We start from the raw sequence: 19735 nt of genomic DNA on the forward strand, positions 1-19735 counted from the left end.
GTATCAAAGCATCTCCTTTGGTGAATGCACAGGCTTATTGGATCCCTAGGAACAATCAATCCATTAATCTATGGGAAGACTGAATTATGAGCAGGCCCTCGCTGGCTGAAACTTTCTCTTTGCATTCGTTGTGGATGTGGATGATGGACGGACACATTAAATCGCTGTGGGATATGTCATGTTGGATCGGACATCGCTGGGCAGGCTGGAAGCATCTCCCGGTCCCTCCTACTCTCCAAAGTGACTGCATAGAGCTCTACAATCTTCTGCACAGGTTGGCTCCCATTCACGTTCGGAGAAAAGATGCCCGTCGATGGGGTCTGCAACGCGAAGGCTACTCGATGGCACAGGGGTATGTTAAATGCTTGGAAATGCCATACGTACAGCCAGATCCTACTCCCTGGAATGGGATATGAATTCCCCTCCATCCTGAAAATTGATCATTTCTGTTGGTTGCTCTGCCATACAAAAATTTTAACGGATGATAGGTTGCAGAAGACGGAATTTTTTGGCCCTTCTAGATGCATGCTATATAAATATAAGCCAGAATTCACCCTTCACCTCATGCTAGAGTGTAGATATGCCGTCCAAATCTGGCAAGAGCCCTTAGGAGCATGGAAATCTAGCTTCACTCTCCCCTGCATTATCCTGGATCTGTTTGCTGGTTGGCTGTCCAGATACTTAGGTCCAACCCCAAAAAATAAATTAATCATAGCAGCTTGGACTGCTCTTCCCAAAATTATTAGTTGGCAGATTTGGTTAGAGAGGAATAGAATGATATTCAGAAATAAAGAGTAGGATTTCAGTCTCGTTGCAATCACAGTCAAATATCAGCTAAATGAATGCCTGAGAGATAGAATGGATGATTCAAGCCTATGCCAACAAGACATCGAGTTGGGTGTTGCACTCAGTCTCCAATTCCAAAAATCGATTATCATTCCCATTCCTCCCAAAGAATGGCAAATCAGAAACAATGAAGAAGACTTTCAGTCCTGGATTTCCAAGCAAACAATCCCCTCTCTCTTCTTTGACGGGGCAGCCAAGGGAAATCTAGGAATCGTTGGTGCGGGAGGGCTCACAATAAATATAGAAGGAACTCCTATCCACAGATTTGCTTGGGGATTGGGTCACTCCTCTAACATGCAAGCTAAAGCATTGGCTCTTTTCCAAGGCATCAAGCTACTAAAAGAATTGGGATTCAGGGAGGTTAATGTCTTTGGTGATTCGCAGGTCATCATCAAAACAATGGTGACAAACTCTATCTCAACAGATTTGCATCTTGCAAGGACGATCACAAGAGTCAAAGTAATGGCAAAGTCCTTGAAATTGGAATTTTTCCATATGCTGAGAATAAACAACAAAGAGGCGGATATTGAAGCAAACAAGGCAGCCCAGTTACCTATTGGGGCTATTCTCAGAGACAAAGAAACATCGTGGGATCCAATTCCTTAATCCCCTATCTTCCATGTTTTACTGCATTTTATTGAAGCAATTTGTATGCATTCACAAGCTCGGGAAAATAACAGAAATAGAGTTCATTGTAAAATGTAAGAAGAGACGAATCATAAGCGTATGCGCCTTGATCCTCTTGTTGGAGAGGTGCTCAGAAATCACCTCCAATATCTGTAATCTGTGTTGTGGCTTTATGCCAAGTATCTAATGCAATCCTATAACCGTTCCTGTAAAAATAATAATAATAATAATAATAATAATAATAATAATAATAATAATTCCTATTAAAAAATATATTATTGTAATAATAAAATATAAATATATATATATATATATATATAGTTATAATAATAAAATATATATATAAACTATATTTTAAAAAATATACTTTTCTATTAAAATAATCTAATATTACAATAATAATATATATAAACTATATATTTATATTACAGTTATTTCAAAATATAAAAATAAATTAATAATATTAAAAATATCTAAAATATAACAAATATGAAATTCAACCTAAAACAAATATATTACCAATATTATTTCAAAATTATATTATTAAAAATATAAAAATAAAAATATCTAAAATATAACCAATATGAAATTCAACCTAAAACAAATATTATTTTAAAAAGTATATTATTAAAAAAATCTAAAATATAACCAATATAAGCTTTAAGCAGAAACATATATAAATATAAAATTAATTTATATATTAATATTAGTTTATATATATATATATATTAATATTAAAAATCTAAAAATAAAAATGAAAATATCGAAAAATATAAATATAAGCTTCAAACTAAATATCAGCAATTTAAAAACTCAATAATAATTTCAAAAGATTTACGCCCCGTATTTATCTAACACTCGAAGAAAACAAGACTCTGTAGTGAAGAGAAAAATAATAAGACACCTCAACAAGAAACGATGGATATGTGTGTACGAATTTTACGTGTAATGCAACCCTCGTCATAATCATAGGGTTTCTTACATCGTCAAAATTAGAACTCCTATCCGACGCAACAAGAAACGTTCATATGCCTACTCATCAGCATTAAAAAATTAGATACATCATCTATAATCTAATAAATAATTGTTTTCCGTAGCCAGCATATCAAGGAAAAATCAACGGTTTCTGAATTGTTTCTAAATCCTGGTGAGATTTTCCTATGAGATGCTTTTTAAAAAAAAAAACCACAATCACAGATCCATATAAACACATCTCATAAATCCAGTAATCATTACTATGGTAAATCTATGGCCCCCACTCTACAGATAATCCAAGTAGTGACAGAAATTAATGGCATCTTCCTTACAAATTATTCTTCATACGACTTTCTTTTATAGAAGGTTATAGAAAATTAGTAATTACAATTATATTGCTCTTGGAAACCACGCCGGATACAAAACATGATGCGAAAGCCTTGGTGATTGGTGTTAATCGAGGCTGTCATTTGAAATAAGTTTAGTGTAATTATTTTTAAAATAAATCTTAATTTTTAATTTTTCTAAATAAAATTACTCTATTAACATGAAAGGGGTAAAATTACATCTAGACCGTAGTCAAAAACAACTGCCTTGTAGGAGCGGCAGAGAAAAGCAGAGACACTGTCCATGACAGAGAGCTTAGCTGTGAACTAGAATTCAAATCCCACACAGGGGAGCAAGTATTGACCTTCTCACTGTGCTTGCAAAAATTCAAAGAAACATGCAGATTGAACCATATCTTGCAGGTGTGGATCCATTTATCCGCATGAACCAAAAAAAGCTTGATATTATGGGCCGCATTACAAGTGACAGAAGCAACAGAGAGAGATCTACACATCTGGACGCTCTTCCACAATTCTGCACCAACCGAACTCAGGAAGTTCCCTAGCACGAGCCGCTTCAAATTCATCCCTGGCGCGAGCAGCAGCAACATCAGAAGGACCAAGAGCCGCCATTTCCATCACCACGTCCGAGGCAAAGTGAATTGGAATCTCTGGAACCTGCACAGTGAGAGGATTCGGTGTAGAGATAGAGGCAGGGCCCTCTTGTTGGGTGCTGGACTCGCCCACCTCTTGGGCTTCTTCATGAAAGATCACTGAGATATGGGCCGTTATCCTTGGACGATTCTGAGTGCAATTGAAAGAGAAAATCGCAGAGCCGAAAGAGGGAGACGACGAGGAGTCTGGAGGGTAGTGGCTGGGGAGATGGACGCGCCTTCTCCCACTGCGAGTGCGGGGGTAATGGCCGGCAGTAAGGTCGCTAGAGAGGGATGGAGAAGTGGAGGTCGTGCTGGAGGGCGCACGCCGAGGAGTTCCCCTGCGGCTCCTCATCCTATGGCGAAGACGGGGCATCAAAAAGACCGCAGAAACTCTATTAAAACAGGACCACTCACCCACCGCCACCGAGCTTAGGCTAATTAAAAGAGCATCCGAACGAGGGCAGGAGACCTCCAGAAGACACCGGGGAAGAAACGGGGGCGGCTTCTCAGGATTGCCTGAGCAGAACCAGACCCACAGGGCGACAGACCAAGACAGACTATAACCAGACCAAAGCACCAGCAACTCCAGAACATTCCCATAACTGAACCTGTATTTATCATACTCCATCCTGCCTCGAATGGCACCCATCATAACTGCTGCATTGAATAGAGCCGAGGCATCACTCAGTCCAGAGCGTGCGAAGGCGGTAAGGAAATCGGCGGACAGGTTGTGCGGATCAAAGCCGCCTGAAGTGAAACCAATGCACCCAGTGATCCCCGAATGCCAAGGTTTAATATGCGTCAGTTGATAATCCATGTGGTATAGGGCAGGCAGGTGTCGTCGCACCTCGCCCCACCCCTGTCCCATCACTTGTTCCAGCTTGCTAGACACCCGCATCCGGGGTAGCTGCATCCTTTTGGACCAGGATTTTGCATTCCTGTTCTTGTTCATGATTCTGAATTATGTCTAGAGCTCCAGTGAGAAGAGAATGCCCATTTTCCACTCCCAGGTTGGCTAGTAGATCCGTGACCCTGTTACCTTCCCGTTTGAAATGATTGAATATGATTGCTCGGTTGGTGTTGAGCGTTTTTTCTATAGCATCCAGTCTGGCTTCAAATCTCTAGCTATTGGCTATTTTATGTGCATGAGCTCCATTGAGCAACTGGCTGGCCAAGTTGATGAGGATTAGGGAGTCCCCTTCTATCTCTAGAGGCTGTAGACCATGTTGCTGGGAGAGGATTAGTCCTTTCCATAAACCCTCCAGCTCAGCTGAGTTATTCGTATCCCATCCAATGTTGCCGAGGTAAATCAGGAGAGGAGAGCCCTTATGATCTCTGAAAATGCCACCGAATCCTGCTTTGCCGGGATTTCCCTTAGAAGCTCCATCAAAGTTGAGCTTGAATCTATGCCTTGGAGGGGGGGTCCATATGTGGTTTCTGATATTCATGCTTTCTGAAGGCTTGCAAGTGGGAACTCCGCAAGGGAGTTGGATGTTCCAATTTTCCCATATGGCTGCCTCATTTGCCAGCGTGGGAAAGTCATCCGGAAGCCATGAATTAAGCGCCAAGGTCTCTTTCAGATTGCGACAAAAGTTGTCCCAAATGATTTCTAAAGGAGTGCTTTGGTCTTTGAAAATATGCTTGTTCCTTTCTTTCCATACTGTCCATAGGAGGAGGCCGGGTATTATTCTCCATAAATGGTTGAGAAGTGTGCTTTTATAAGGGCTTTGGTGCCAAAGGTGAATGGAGTTGATAATATCCTCGGCCCTCTGCATTTTCTTTGGCATCGGAAACTGGCCTTCTCCCACAGATGGTTGGCCAGAGAGCAAGAGTCCAGGAGATGTTGAAGCGTTTCCTCCTGAGAATGACAGTTGGGACAAATGGAGGGCCCATGAATGTTTCTCTTCCTTAGATTGTCCCAAGTTAATATCTTTCAGTGCCCAGTGAGCCAGAGAAATAAGGATACTTTGGGCCAGGTTCCCGGAGCCCAGATTCTTCCCCAGATAGGATCCAGAGGCATTGAATCTTGGCAGCTAACTTTGTAGGCCTCTTTGGTGGTGAAGGATCCTCTTGGGGTATATCCCCATCTCAAGATATATTTGCCTTCGGAATATCTGATTCGACGTTTTTGGAGCTCACTTTCCAAGATTTCTTTTATTTGGTTGTCTGCATTTCTGATAAGCCTGTTGGTTTCCTTCCATTTTTTGTATCCTTGTTCTATCTCCGGAGTCCATTGTTGCTCCTCCCATTCTTGGCACGGCGGCTGGCTGAGGATGCTGTTAAGCTTTGGAAGCTGATTCCAGGCATCCGTCCAGAATCGGGCAGTGCGGCCGTTTCTTATTTCCCAAAAACTGTGTTGTTGGATCAGCAAGAAATGTTGTCTAGCCGCATTCCAAATTAACGATCCTTTTTCAGAAGGAGTGAATCTAATAAGCTCCTCCGCTGGTCTGTGATTGGCGTATTTGGCCGTCCATATGGCTGCCCAAGGCTTGTTGGGCGCTGAGAGCCATTGCCACCAAATTTTGGCGCCCATGATTTCATTACTATGATAAGGGTCTCGCAGACCAATGCCCCCTTTTTCCTTTGGCTTGCATGCTGTAGTCCATTTGACAAGGGCCCATTTGCGATTTGTACCATAAGCTCCCCAAAGAAATTTGTGCTGAAGATCTCTGATTCTTTTAAGGACCCATTTAGGCACTGCCAAGATTGAGAAGAGATAGAGGGGCATTGCCTGAAGCACTGCTTTGATTAGCACTAATCTACTGGCTATGTTCAGGGATCTGTGAGTCCACAAAGTGAGACGAGTTTCAAGTTTCTCAAGGAGCATACGCCAGGAGGCATGCTTGATAGCAGAGTCGATAAGAGGGGTGCCCAGGTACTTGGAAGGCAGGGAGGCTATGGAGAAGCCTAGAATGCAATCAATAACATGTTGGGTAATAGGAGGGGTGTGAAAAAATAAAATCTGCGATTTGGCTTTATTTATGTTTGTTCCTGAAGCGTCAGAGAAGTCCTTCAGGAGGGATTTAAATATGGAGGCTTCCTGGACAGAAGGGTACCCGAAAAGCATGTTGTCATCAACGAATTGTTGGTGAGTAATGGCTGGAGAATTGTGAACGGAGATTCCTTTGAGCTGTTGGGATAGCAGTGCTTGCTTGATATGACGACCCAGCCCTTCCGCCATTAGCATGAAAAGGAAAGGGGATAGAGGATCCCCTTGCCTGATGCCTCTGGAGGGACTGAATGGTCGAGAGGGAATGCCATTTATGAGGATAGAGAAGAAGGTAGTGGAAATTAAACTCTGGATCCAGCGAACCCACATTGGTGAAAAACCAAAGGCATGTAACATTTTTTGTATGTAAGTCCAACTTAACTTATCAAAAGCTTTGGAAAGGTCAATCTTGAGAATCATACCTGCCTGTTTGGAGTTCTTGAGGGAGTGTATGATTTCATGAGTCAGGATGATGCCGTCCAGAATTTGACGTCCTTCAACGTAACCAGATTGTTCTGGCGATATGAGCAGGGGCAGAAGCGACTTCAACCTATTGGCAATGACTTTGGATATAACCTTGTATATGACGTTGCAAAGAGCGATTGGGCGATATTTGTCCGGAGTGAGGGAACTATCTTCTTTGGGAATGAGGGCGATAAAAGTTGAATTGAGCGAGGGCAGCAGCCAATGTAAAGTGCGCGATTCCTCCACCACTTGCCACACTTCCTCTTTTATGAGCTCCCAGAAAGAGTGGAAGAAAGTAGTGGTGAAGCCGTCCGGACCAGGTGCTTTGCCTTCCTTAAGCTGATTCATGGCCAGATCCACCTCCTGAGGCGCAACAGGCCAAAGAAGAAGTTGGTTGTGCTCTTCTGTGATTATTTTTGGCACATTTTGAGTGATCTTTTCTATAGCAGGCTGTTTGTCAATTTGGGGTTCTTGTAAGACCTCCTGGAAGTGATTAATGAATTCCTATTCAATCTCTATATGGTTTTCCACTCTTTCCCCTCCTTGCTTTTGAATAAAGGAGATGGTATTGTGCATTCTTCTTTGAATAGTAGTTTTGTGGAAGAATTTAGTGTTTCTTTCACCCTCTTTCAACCATCTAATCCAAGATTTCTGCTTCCAGAGTATTTCTTCCTGCTTTCTCCTCTCCTCTAGTTGATTGTGAATGTGCCTTTCCCATTCCAAAGTCCCTTCCTTGTGTCCTTCTGTGATTATCTGTTGCTGGAGATCTCTCATTTCTTTGTTTAGTTCTTGTTGAGCCTGAAAGATGTTGCCAAAAGTCTCTTTATTCCAGCGTTTGATTTGGGCTTTCAGAAATTTGAGTTTCTGTTGAAACTGAAACATTTTTTATCCTTCTGGTGTAGGGAAGTTGGTCCAATTAGATCTGATGAAGTCGTTAAAGGTGGGATTCAAGAGCCAAAAAGCTTCAAATCTGAATGGACGTCTGGTTGAGTCTCCTGGCCATTGCCATTGTAGAGAGATAGGCCAAGGGTCAGATCCAGAGTATGGAAGTATAAATGTTGAGAGGTTGCCACCTAGATGCACTGCGTTGTTTGAGATGAGGAATCTATCAAGTTTTGAAGCAATTTGTTACCGCCCCGCCCGACGATTGCTCCATGTGTGCATTCCATTGGAGGTTTGCATATCTATTAGCATATTGTTGTGGATAAAATCTTTGAAGTGGTCATTTTCCTGTTCCATCCTGGCTCGACCTCCCTTCTTTTCCTCTAACTTGGTGATCATATTGAAGTCTCCTCCAGTGATCCATAGAGGATGATCTCTATTGAAGTTAAGTGCTTCGATGGTGTCTAGAAGAGCAATTTTGTTGGCTGCTTCCTGTGGAAAATAAACATTTGTGAGATGACCGTGAATGTTGGTGCCGATTATATGGAACGTTGCCTGTATAATGTGATGGGAGGCATGGAAGTTTGAAAGCGTTATTGCTTGCGTATTCCAGGCAATTGCCAAGCCTCCAGATGCACCTGACGCATCCACTACAACCGAGTGACAACTTGGCCAAGCTTTTGAAAGGATGTTTCCCAGAGTGTTGCTGTTGCATTTTGTTTCCTGCATAAAGAATATCTGGGGCTGTTCTGCTTTATCATATTTTTAATCATTATGAGTTTTCCGGGGCTATTGATCCCTCTTACGTTCCATGAAGTGAGCTTCATGATTCACTGTTAGTGATGGGCTTGTAATACTTTGTCAGTTTAGCATATCTGCCTAAGTCAACCAGGATTTTCCCTATGGCAATAGTTCGTTGGAGATCCGTCTTTCTTCCGCGTTTTTTGGAGTCTTTCGGAAGGAGACAGCCATCCCATTGACTTCCCAGCTGTATTCCCAGTTTCTGTTGTTGATAGGCTCTAGATATTATAACTTCCAGAGTACTGAGCTGATGCGCCTAGATCTTATCATATTCCTTCTTTCTGCATACTTGTTCCAGCTCAAAAATGTCTAGACCGCCCAAATCTATGCTTTCCAGTTCTTCATCCATGTGTTGCGCTTGACTGCTTTCCTCTGTGATGAGAGCTAAGTGCATGGTTTGGCTTTGGGGACCGTCAACATCCATTTCATTGGATTTCCCTTTAGGGTTTTTTGTAGAAACTTTGGGAGTCCCACTGAGGATTTTTGGAGACATGGGATTGGGAGAGGAGGCTGAAGGAGGGATCAGGGGGGATGGGATGATTGGCTGAGGGATTGGCGCAGAGTTCAGGGGTGGGTCTTCCAAAGTTTTTGCAAGAACCTCGAAGCTGTTGCTCGTGGAAGGGATGGAGGCAGCATCCTGCTGGGGTTTTTTCCCAGAGGAAGGTTTTTTGTGCGATCTTTTACGGCTTGCTACCTTAGTGAAGCCTTCATGGTTCGCCTTGCCTGAGGGATCAGAGTCTTGGGGTTTCGCATTGAGAGGGCAGTCCCTAAACAGATGCCCAAGGGCATGGCACTTGCGACAGCGAAAGGGAACATGTTCAAAATCTAAGGGTTGAATCCATTCATAGTCATCATGGAAGAGACTTACTGACTTCGGCAGGGCTTGGTCCAGGCGCATGAAGACACAGATGTGTGCATAGGAGGTGTATCTACTCATCTTCGTTTCTTCAGCAATTTTGACGAACTCTCCTAGCCCCTTCCCTATGTCTCTGAGAGATTCTTCATCCCAGTATTCCGTTGGGAGCGAATACAGCCTGATCCATACTGGCGCCCAGTTGAGATCCTCCTTGTCAGGGTTGAATCGCTCTCTCCATGCTCTTAAATATAGACCAGCAGAGTTGAAGAAGTAGGGACCTTCGTCCATTACCCTATTTCGATCTTCGATGCAGATAAAAATCGCCGTGAAAAACCATTTTGGGCCTAGCTGCAGGGTAACCTGTCCTTTGGGTTTCCATTTGGCTGAGATCCATCCTTGCAAGGCTTTTTCCGTTGGCCAGAATCCAATGAATTTTCCAATGAGCGCATGGTCCTTCATGTATTGGATCCGACCATTGATTCTGTGGCTGGGAAGTTCTATTTTGGGTCTTTCAGCAGCTACGGGTCTACATGTCGATGAGGTAAACTTTGGCGTTTCCTGTTGCTTGGACTTTCCTTCTTGCTCTTCATTGTTTCTGTCAGGCTGCTCAGAGGAATCTTTTGTCGTTTCCTGCATCCGAGGGTCCCTGTTGTCCGTTTTATCCTGTTCAGGCCCTGGAGGCTCGTTTGTATTCATCTCTTGAGTATCGCTTTCAGAAAAGGGGGCAGGCATTGAAACGTCGTTGTGGTGCAGAGAATAGTAGCAGGTTGCTGTCACGGAGTGGTGTAAAGATGTTGAGAGGAGGCAGCGATAAGACCAGGTTGCGCCGTTGCAGAGGCGTTCCAGAACCCTAGTTGCAGAGCCGCACCAAATTCACTCATATTAATTTTTAAATGTTATTAAAAATATTTTATAAAAAAAAAAATTATATTTAATAATTACTAATAACTAAATTAATTTTTATCTTATTTTAAAATAGACACATTTATTTATAAAATTTGATAATATACACAAATCTATTTGTATTTTATTAAAAATCACATATAAATATAATAAGTATTGTTTTAAGATAGAAAATATATTTTAATAATACAATCAACTCCAAACACCAAAATAGGAGTTATATTAGTTGGACTAAATCTCTCAGATCCAACTAATTAACAATCACGCAACAATTACATTTAATGATGAACATCAATTAATTGGCACATGACAAGTGGGATTTAATTCTCCAAGTCCGTCCCTTAACGAGTACTTGTCTTGATCTTCTTGTCTGCAATGTCTTCATTAGCTTTTTTAAACATCTTTGAAATCTCATAGAGAAAACTCCATCAAGTTGTCTCATAACCCTCAGAAAGGTGTAGTCAGCACACTGGATTCCCGAGTTCCACTCTCGAACTCCCGAACCACGAACCTCCTGAAGTCAATTACTAAACAACGTCTCAATTTGTCACATAACCTCACTAGAAGACCACTCCCACGTCTTCAACGAAAGAGGGATCCTTCCCTAGATCCACAAATGCCAAACAATCTAGACAACCATCCATATTGAGTTTTATACCACTCGATCTCTTAAAATAATTGCTTCAGACACAATTGATTACTGATTTGCAATAGCTGAACTGCTAGTCATTCTATGGACGAGCTCCCATCTACCGACATACATGGGTACCAGTCCTTGTACTCACCAGTTATCTAGGGAAGTCGTCTAGAGACAGAATGTGTCTAGAATCAGTTTTACAAATTGACCTTTATATCTAATTTGAAATTCATCGTCACTTAATTTTAGAATCAGTACCAGTCCTTGTACTCGCTAGTTATTTAGGGAAGCCATCTAGATACAGAATGTGTCTAGAATCAGTTTTACAAAATGACCTCTATATCTGATTTGAAAGTTATCATCACTTAATTTAAAGAAACTTCTAAACTTTTTATAATTTATAGAAAATCTACTACTAATTAATATTGTTGTTCCCTTTCAAAACACAATAACAATGACATCATGTAGAATAGAACATCTATGTAATCTGACTAGTGTTACCTCCCTTGCATTCAAATTGCGTTGTGTTCACTTGTTGCGAAGTGACAAACGTAGATACCAATGAAATATCCTCAAAACATGTGAGTCTACAAGGCATCTTCAATGGCTTCTTTGAATGGTTGACCAGGGTTCAAACCAAGATGTTTTTTTCTCTTTCTTTGTCTCTTGGCATTGCTGGACTTCTCTTCGTGATGCTTGGAATAATCTCCACAGGCAATCTTCTTATATGTTCTGTTGAGGATGTCTTGTGACATATGGTTTTTCTTCTGCAGCAGTCAAGAAAATGGTGCCCAATCCAAAGATTACATCTAAACAGCTTTTGTGATTTTTTCCTTTAACAATAGATCTAAAAAAAGGTCATGGTGTCGCCACGCAGAGAATTTTGATCACGAGAATGCAGGTTGATTCAGCTTGTCAGTTGAGTGAGGCAGAGTATTTTCATAACACTCTTTGGCACAAAAACTTCTCTGAGAATCCCTGACACGGACACGGCTCTCGTTCTGTGCAATACCACAGAGAAGCTAATAGTACTTGCTTTGATTGGCTTCCTCCACCGTAGAATATTACAGACCATGTGCTCTAACATAAAATGTCGAAACAACACGGTGCCACACGAGTCAGACTGACTGACAAACAATTCACACTTCTATATACAAACTCAAACACTACTAAAAAAAGATGCAGTAGTGAGTTACAGTCTCCCTACAACAAATTACACTCTCATTATGCCCCTGGGCCCTCCTGTGAGGGAGTTAGCCTAAATAAGCCCTGATACCAAGATAGAATTTGAAAATACACACAAAACTACACTTGTATTATATGAAACACCACATATATATACAATAAGTATTGGTTCAAGATAGAAATTCTATCTTAACCATACAATCAACTAGTTGAGAAAATATCTCAACCAAACACCAAAATAAGAGCTATATTAGTTAGACTAAATCTCTCAAATCCAACTAATTAACAATCACACAATAATTACATTTAATAATAAACATCAATTAATAAACACATGACAAATAAAAATTAATTCTCCAAATTTTTATAAATTACCTTCTACAAAAACCACATCATTTAAAATGATATATTTCTTTTTAAGTAATTATGATGAATGGCAACTTACACTACCATTTAATCACTTCTTTTTCAGATATAAAATTACTATCATCCCTCCTTTTAAACCACGAACCCTCCTTTATCATCTTCGTTTTAAGGAATAAACTCAATCAATGCGGAATATATTTTCAATCTCATACCAAATTTCATACGTCAATTATTTGTTTCCTCATCCAAACGCTTTTTAATTAAAAATGGATCTACATAGTGAACCTGCGGCCAATGCGAATATTTCATTTTTATGGATTGTCAACAAACCATGGAAAACTTTAAATGTATCACGCATCAAGTTACATTCCCGCAGGTTGGTGATGTGGACAGATCAATGTTGTTTCTTCAGAATGTGTTCTTTCTTTTGGTCCGTCGCATCGTCCTCCTTACGAAACCTAATCAATGCCTTGCATAATGCTGTGCAACTACAACACCATTTACAACAAGTTATTTCGAAAAAAGATATATATATATATATATAATAACCTGTCACATAAAGATTGAGAACTCAAAAACAGATGTTACGACCTAGATATATAATTTTTCATAGAATTTCAGTGGATTTCTAATAATTAGGCGGATAGGCCTTCTTATGCATCAATAATCGTCAACACTTTTATCCTGCTCCCTTGGATCAAGTGAGACACTTTCAACCGTTGATTTGAAGTGTCCTCTGGCAAGCATGCACTGCACTTTGACTGCTTTTTCCAAATATCTATTGTTGCCTTCTTTTCTGCTGTGCATTGAACCTGGCCCTGTTACACAAAAACTCTGATCAGATTGCCATTTATCATTGCAGGTAAGTCGTTCTTTCCCCTCATTTTGGTTTAAATTTTGCTTCTTTGTTTGGAAAACCCTGAGAATGAAGATGAAGATTGGAATTTGGAAAACCCTAAGCCAGTGCTAATTTCTGAGAATGAAGATGAAGATTGGAATTTGGAAAACCCTAAGCCAGTGCTAATTTCTCATTCGGCTCCTCTGTTAAATGACCCACTGCCCAAGCCCGCAGCGACCAATGGGAAAATGAAGATTGGAATTTGGAAAACCCTAAGCCAGTGCTAATTTCTGAGAATGAAGATGAAGATTGGAATGTGGAAAACCCTAAGCCAGTGCTAATTTCTCATTCGGCACCTCTGTTAAACGACCCACTGCCCAAGCCTGCAGCAACCAATGGGCAGCCATCTGAGATCAATCTATGGAAGCGACGTTCCGTGGCGGCCCCCTGGGCTTTGGATCTGAAAAGATCTTACCGACTCGAGATGAGAGGGCCTGCGACTTTATAAAAATAACGGTTTTCATCCATCCGGTATTCTGCTGTAAATAATTGTTTGAATTGTGCATATGGATCGAGTAATATCCAATATTTGAGATCGTTGTGATCAGATGTTTACAACCAGGAGCTTGATGATTGCATCAATTTTTCTTTGTTAATAGTCAGTTTCTGTAAAATTCCTGTATTGTAGGGCTGGCATCGTTTGTCAGACGCCCCAAGCACCCGCGCCACCTGCGGATTTTCTTGGTATTTGTAATTTCAAAGGCCCGGATAGTTTGAGGGGTTAATATGGTTTTCTTGGTGCATATGTAACTACTAACGCTATTGTTTCAGAGGCACACTGTTCAATCATTGCCCTGCACTAGCTGTAAGAATTTGCGTATCAACAGTTCGATCTTTTCATTAAGCAACCAATGAATTTAATTTCTGTGTTACGATTTTGTCCTGAATGTTGTGTGTTTTGGCTCTTCTGTATGGCTGTCACAGTCACTACTTCGTTTGTGAAAACTGAATATTTATTTATAGCGATGTGCCAGTACCAGTAGACGTTATCCATGAGAATTAAAGTTTACAAGAGAAATGCCGCCAGTTGAGAGAAATCTTATTCATGGCTGCAAGTTGGTTCACAAAATCCAATCCAGATCTGGCCCGCTGCACAGTGGATCAAGGAAGTTCCTATTTCGTATCCTATAGCATAGTAAATGCCCCTGACGTGGGGCCGATATAACACCATATAACACGCTGTGCGGTGATGAGAGAGAAAAAAAACGCGCGGTGTGTTATATGGTGTTATATCAGCCCCATGTCAAGGGCATTTACTATGCTATAGGATACGAAATAGGAACCGCCGTGGATCAATATCGGTGGCAGGTAAGATTACAATAAAAAGATAAATTTAATTTTTAATGAATTAAAGATGAAATTCTGTTTTGTGAGAAAAAGACAAATTAAATGTAAAATTTATGTTCGGCCATTTTTAAGCACGCTGATGTCACAATTTCGCCATGATTACAATTTCTGGCTGGATTTTAGTGAAAAATTCTTCAAGAAATTCGATGGTGTAATGTTTGAATAATTTTTTAATGGAGTGTTTGAATAGATTTTTAATGATGAGTTTAGTATTATTAATAATTTCGTTATGATTATAATTTTTGGTTGGATTTTAGTGAAAAAATTTTCAAGAAATTCGATGGTGGAATGTTTAAATAATTTTTTTAATGACATTTAACATTATCAACAATTTCTGGGATACCCAAAATGAGGAATTTTTACCGGAGGATTAAGTATTTTCAAATATTTCTATCAAATTTTATCAAAATCTTATTCCAATTTCTATTTTGTCTCTGGTAAAAAAAACATCAAACTCTACTAAGTGCTAAGTATGATGAAATTATGCTAATTATAAATTTCGGAATATTTTAAAATTTAATAATAAGGAATGCCACAAGATTTAAACCCAAAATCTTCAGTTCTGTAAGACTTCATTCCACTGCCATCGCCACTTGAACTATTGTAAGACTTTATTCCACTGTCATCGCCACTTGAACTATTCCAGACAGACTTGACAACTTTTTTTATTGCCTTAAAAAAATAAATATATTTATATATTTAAAACATATTATTAAAAAAAGCATTATTGTTCACTAGATCTTGAATGTGAAGTTATAGATTAAATTCAAAGTATATAATCTTGCCAAACTTATAAAAAAAAATCATAATTAGGCCGATAGGCCTTCCTATGCATCAACAATCGTCAACACTTTTACCCTGCTCCGTTCGATCAAGTGAGACACTTTCAACCGTTGATTTGAAGTGTCATCTGGCAAGCATGCACTGCACTTTGACTGCTTTTTCCAAATATCGGTTGAGTTGCCTTCTTTTCTGCTGTGCATTGAACCTGGCCCTGTTATGCAAAAACTCTGATCAGATTGCCATTTATCATTGCAGGTAGGCCGTTCTTTCCCCTTATTTTGGTTTAAATTCTGCTTCTTTGTTTTGAGCGATCGGAGTCATTTCCCCTGTTTATTGCTGCATTTTGAGTTTTTCAAGGCATTCTGGTTTCCTCTAAAAATAAGGTTTCATTAAATTTACGCTTTCTGGTAGTGATTTTTGAGATGTTGGGGTAAGGGTTTGGTAGATTAAGACATGCAGACAAATGTGCTTTGTTTGATCTTTTCTGATCTATTCACAATTTTTTCAAAGGTTTTCAAACACATTGAGCTTCCTTTCGTTGTGTAGAAATATTATCCTTCAGATCCCTATATTGTCTTCTAGGTTTTAAGTTAGTTTTTAGAAAAGGCGTTTTTGTAAGCATGTATGAATACCAGCTACGCCTTGTAGATCTCATGGTTGACTGTTAAGTTTTCTTGCTTCTTTTGATGGAATATTGAGCTGCATTTTAAGTTTTTGGTAGATGTTTTTTCTGCGGTGTTGTAGTTTTACAGCATCGACATTTTTTCGACATCGTCTGAATGCATTAAAATTGGAAGGAGTCATCTCTTTGCTTCTATAATAGGAAGCCCTTTTTATTTTTTCCAAGTATAAATAAGATCGTGTCGAATATGACAACATTGTCTTGATGTAGATGGCTTACTAGAATTGCTGGGTTTTTTAAATGTTTCCTCATTATTCATGTTGTGCTATCTACTTACGCCAAGTTTTATAATTTATTCAGTTTAACAAATATCTACTAATAATATATATGCCAGAAATTTGACCACGATAAACCTGCAATCGGTTAAAATATATATGCTAGAAACTTGACCATATAGGCATCCTTTCCCTGGTAACATATAGGCATTTTCTGATACTCTTCACGGGGAATTTAATTTTTCTCAGGATGCCTTCTTGCATCTTCGATTGCGAAGGAAGAAGCTGCGAAATTGGGAACGGTGATTGGTATAGACCTGGGAACTACTTACTCCTGTGTTGGGGTTTACAAGAATGGTCATGTGGAGATTATTGCCAATGACCAAGGTAACCGTATTACCCCATCATGGGTGGCGTTCACGGAAAATGAGAGGTTGATTGGAGAGGCTGCCAAAAACCAGGCCGCAGTCAATGCCGAACGAACCATCTTTGATGTCAAGAGACTCATTGGGAGAAAGTAAGTACTCTGATCTCTGATTTGCCCATTCATTAGACAATTATATTTATTGCAAGTCCAAGGGTGCCAGTCATGAAATTGGCATGTTAAGTTAGGGGTCCAGCAACACTCTAGTTGGGGTCAGATCAGGATTTGATTTCTGCCCTGTCCAAACTTCAAGAAAATGATTTAAAACTTTTACTTGATGAGCACAATTAAATGAAAACATTTGTTTTATATAGGTTTGAAGACAAAGAAGTTCAGAAGGATATGAAACTGGTACCATACAAGATTGTGAACAAAGATGGGAAACCTTATATTCAAGTTCAGGTACAAGATGGAGAGACAAAGGTATTTAGCCCTGAGGAAATCAGTGCTATGATTTTGACTAGGCAAGACTATAAAGGATGCTATGGTGACTGTCCTTGGTATGCTTTCTTTTCAACTTTTTTTTTTTTTATGAGGTTGTGGGTAACCAATTGTTGACTGCATTGTGACTATTAACTTGTGGGCTTGCGCAACTTATTTTACTGATGCACAACGCCAAGCAACGAAGGATGCTGGTGTTATTGCTGGCTTGAATGTAGCTCGTATTATCAATGAACCCACAACTACAGCAATAGCTTATGGCTTGGACAAGAAGGGTGGAGAGAAAAATATTGTTGTTTTTGATCTTGGCGGTGGCACGTTTGATGTCAGCGTTCTGACTATTGACAATGGAGTTTTTGAGGTTTTGGCTACAAACGGTGATACCCATCTTGGAGGTAATCTGTCTGAACTCTGTCTGGCAGTTTTACATTACGAATTTGAATATGTGCACTGTGGTTATCATTGACTTTTTTGGTTGTCTTTCAAGCTTTGAACTAACCGAGATGTACACTAATATGTAGGTGAGGGCTTTGACCAAAGGATAATGGAATATTTCATCAAATTGATCAAGAAAAAGCATGAAAAGGATATTAGTAAGGATAGCAGAAATGAAAAGGATATTATTATTCAATGTGTTCCTTGTAATATAGATATAAACAAAACATCTAAATAAAAGTAATTGCACAATGATCCAGTCCAAGAAAACAAGGTTTTCCACAAACCAATTAACTCTTCTAGAAAAATTTAACAATTCCAATTTAATAATCCTATCGGCCTCTCTTTGTACCTTTTGGGACAATTGCTAGTATATGTAACTGAGATAAGAATAATTGATCGTAAGTGAATAAACCTGTTATATTTTATTATATTTAAGTATATTTTAAAAATTATTAAAATAATATATTTAAATATTTCATATATTAAAAAAAAATTATTATATATTACATTTTTATATTAATATATTTTTCTAAATTTAATAAATTGTTTTTTAGTGTATATTACATTTTTTCCAAACATAATATATATTACATTTTTGTATTAATATATTTTTGAATAACATTTTAATGTTTATAAGTCTTGAGGGTTAGTTCAATTAGTTGAGGTTTTGTTACTAAAAGTGCCTTGTTATTGTTATTGGGAGGTCGTGGAGTTATAATAAGTCGACCACGAGATGCGATCCCTTTGAGTGAATCTGTCTAAATATTTCCTCGAAAAACATTTTAATACTTATACATATTCACAAAACCATGCATTAATCTTCTCATAAATTGCATTTTTTAGTATAACTTCAATACCATTAAGTTGTATATTCTGTGATTTGTCATTTGTCATATAATTCAAGCATTATAATTGATTTTTTCATTTATTTTAATTTTTGAAAGTTTATTGTTGTGAATAATACTTTTCCAACTTCACACAAAAATTAGGTATTTATTATTTTTATATTTTAATATAAATATTATGTTTATTGATTTTATACTAAAATATATAGTTAATTGTTTTTATCAGGGTGTCGGAGTATGTGCAACGGAAGAGGGGTAGCTCACCACCGCGTTGCCTCCCATCGCAATTAAGAGGGGGAGATGGTGTGGCTATCCCACCCCAAGTAGCCACACATGTTAACCATCATATATTCCCTTTGAATTAATATGGCAGCCCTTATTTCGTCTGCAAGCTATTGGCCCATATGTTGTGGCTTTGTGGCATTCCCCCACCACAGGTGGGTTATTTCCCCAATGGCACTCGCTTTGTGGAAACCTTGTTCATATGCTATGGCTTAGTGTTGTTCTACAATTCCTATGGCACACAAATGTTGCACATGGGATATCTCTCCCATAGAGATATCCATTAAATTGTACATAATGCCATTTGTCATATATAATTCAAGCATTAATTATAATTGATTTTTTCATTTATTTTAATTTTTGAAATTTTTAGTATCTTTTATTATTATTGTGAATAATACTTTTCCAACTTCACATTAAAATTAGGTATTTATATTTTTATATAAATATTATGTTTATTGATTTTATACTAAAATATATAGTTAATTTTTTTTATGAGGGTGTTGGAGTATGTGCAATGGAAGAGGGGCAGCCTGCCACCCCGTTGCCTCCCATCACATTTAAGAAAGGGAGATAGTGTGGCTATCCCGCCCCAAGTAGCCACACATGTTAACTATCATGCATTCCATTTGCATTAAGATGGCGACCCTTCTTCCGTCCGCAAGCTATAGGCCCATTTGTTGTGGCTTCATGGCATTCCACCACCACAAGTGGGTTATTTCTCCGTGGCGGTAGCTTTGTGGAAACCTTGTTCATATGGTATGGCTTAGTGTTCTTCTACAATTCCTATGTCACACTCATGTTGCAGGTGTGATATCTCTCCCATGGCATTGGATTTATGAGAACTCAATTACACGAAGGTCTTG

General features: G+C 39.0%; 2 protein-coding genes and 1 pseudogene across 3 annotated transcripts; 2 read left to right on the top strand and 1 right to left on the bottom strand.

Annotated features, from left to right (window-relative positions):
- Nucleotides 1–858: 858 nt before the first annotated feature.
- LOC149154729 (uncharacterized) lies at nt 859–1452 on the top strand. The gene has a single exon (XM_089444210.1). The coding sequence runs from the start codon at nt 859–861 to the stop codon at nt 1450–1452; it is 594 nt and encodes a 197-aa protein (XP_089300336.1).
- A 3099-nt stretch (nt 1453–4551) lies between these two features.
- LOC149154730 (uncharacterized) lies at nt 4552–5217 on the bottom strand. Its single transcript, XM_089444211.1, has one exon. The coding sequence runs from the start codon at nt 5215–5217 to the stop codon at nt 4552–4554; it is 666 nt and encodes a 221-aa protein (XP_089300337.1).
- A 4997-nt stretch (nt 5218–10214) lies between these two features.
- Nucleotides 10215–17977, top strand: LOC149154731 (endoplasmic reticulum chaperone BiP-like; annotated as a pseudogene). Its single transcript, XR_016263356.1, has 6 exons — nt 10215–10243; nt 11937–12012; nt 16688–16956; nt 17178–17350; nt 17400–17699; nt 17826–17977. The product of XR_016263356.1 is annotated as an endoplasmic reticulum chaperone BiP-like (transcript).
- Nucleotides 17978–19735: the final 1758 nt, after the last annotated feature.

The sequence above is a fragment of the Pinus tabuliformis genome, chromosome 9 (assembly GCF_031772625.1).
Source record: "Pinus tabuliformis cultivar Carrire ecotype Pingquan chromosome 9, CPIR1, whole genome shotgun sequence".
NCBI classification, from domain to species: Eukaryota; Viridiplantae; Streptophyta; class Pinopsida; order Pinales; family Pinaceae; genus Pinus; species Pinus tabuliformis.

Coding starts and splice junctions, on each gene's coding strand:
- LOC149154729 (XM_089444210.1), top strand. CDS start 859: ATGGATGATTCAAGCCTATGCCAACAAGACATCGAGTTGGGTGTTGCA.
- LOC149154730 (XM_089444211.1), bottom strand. CDS start 5,217: ATGCCAAAGAAAATGCAGAGGGCCGAGGATATTATCAACTCCATTCAC.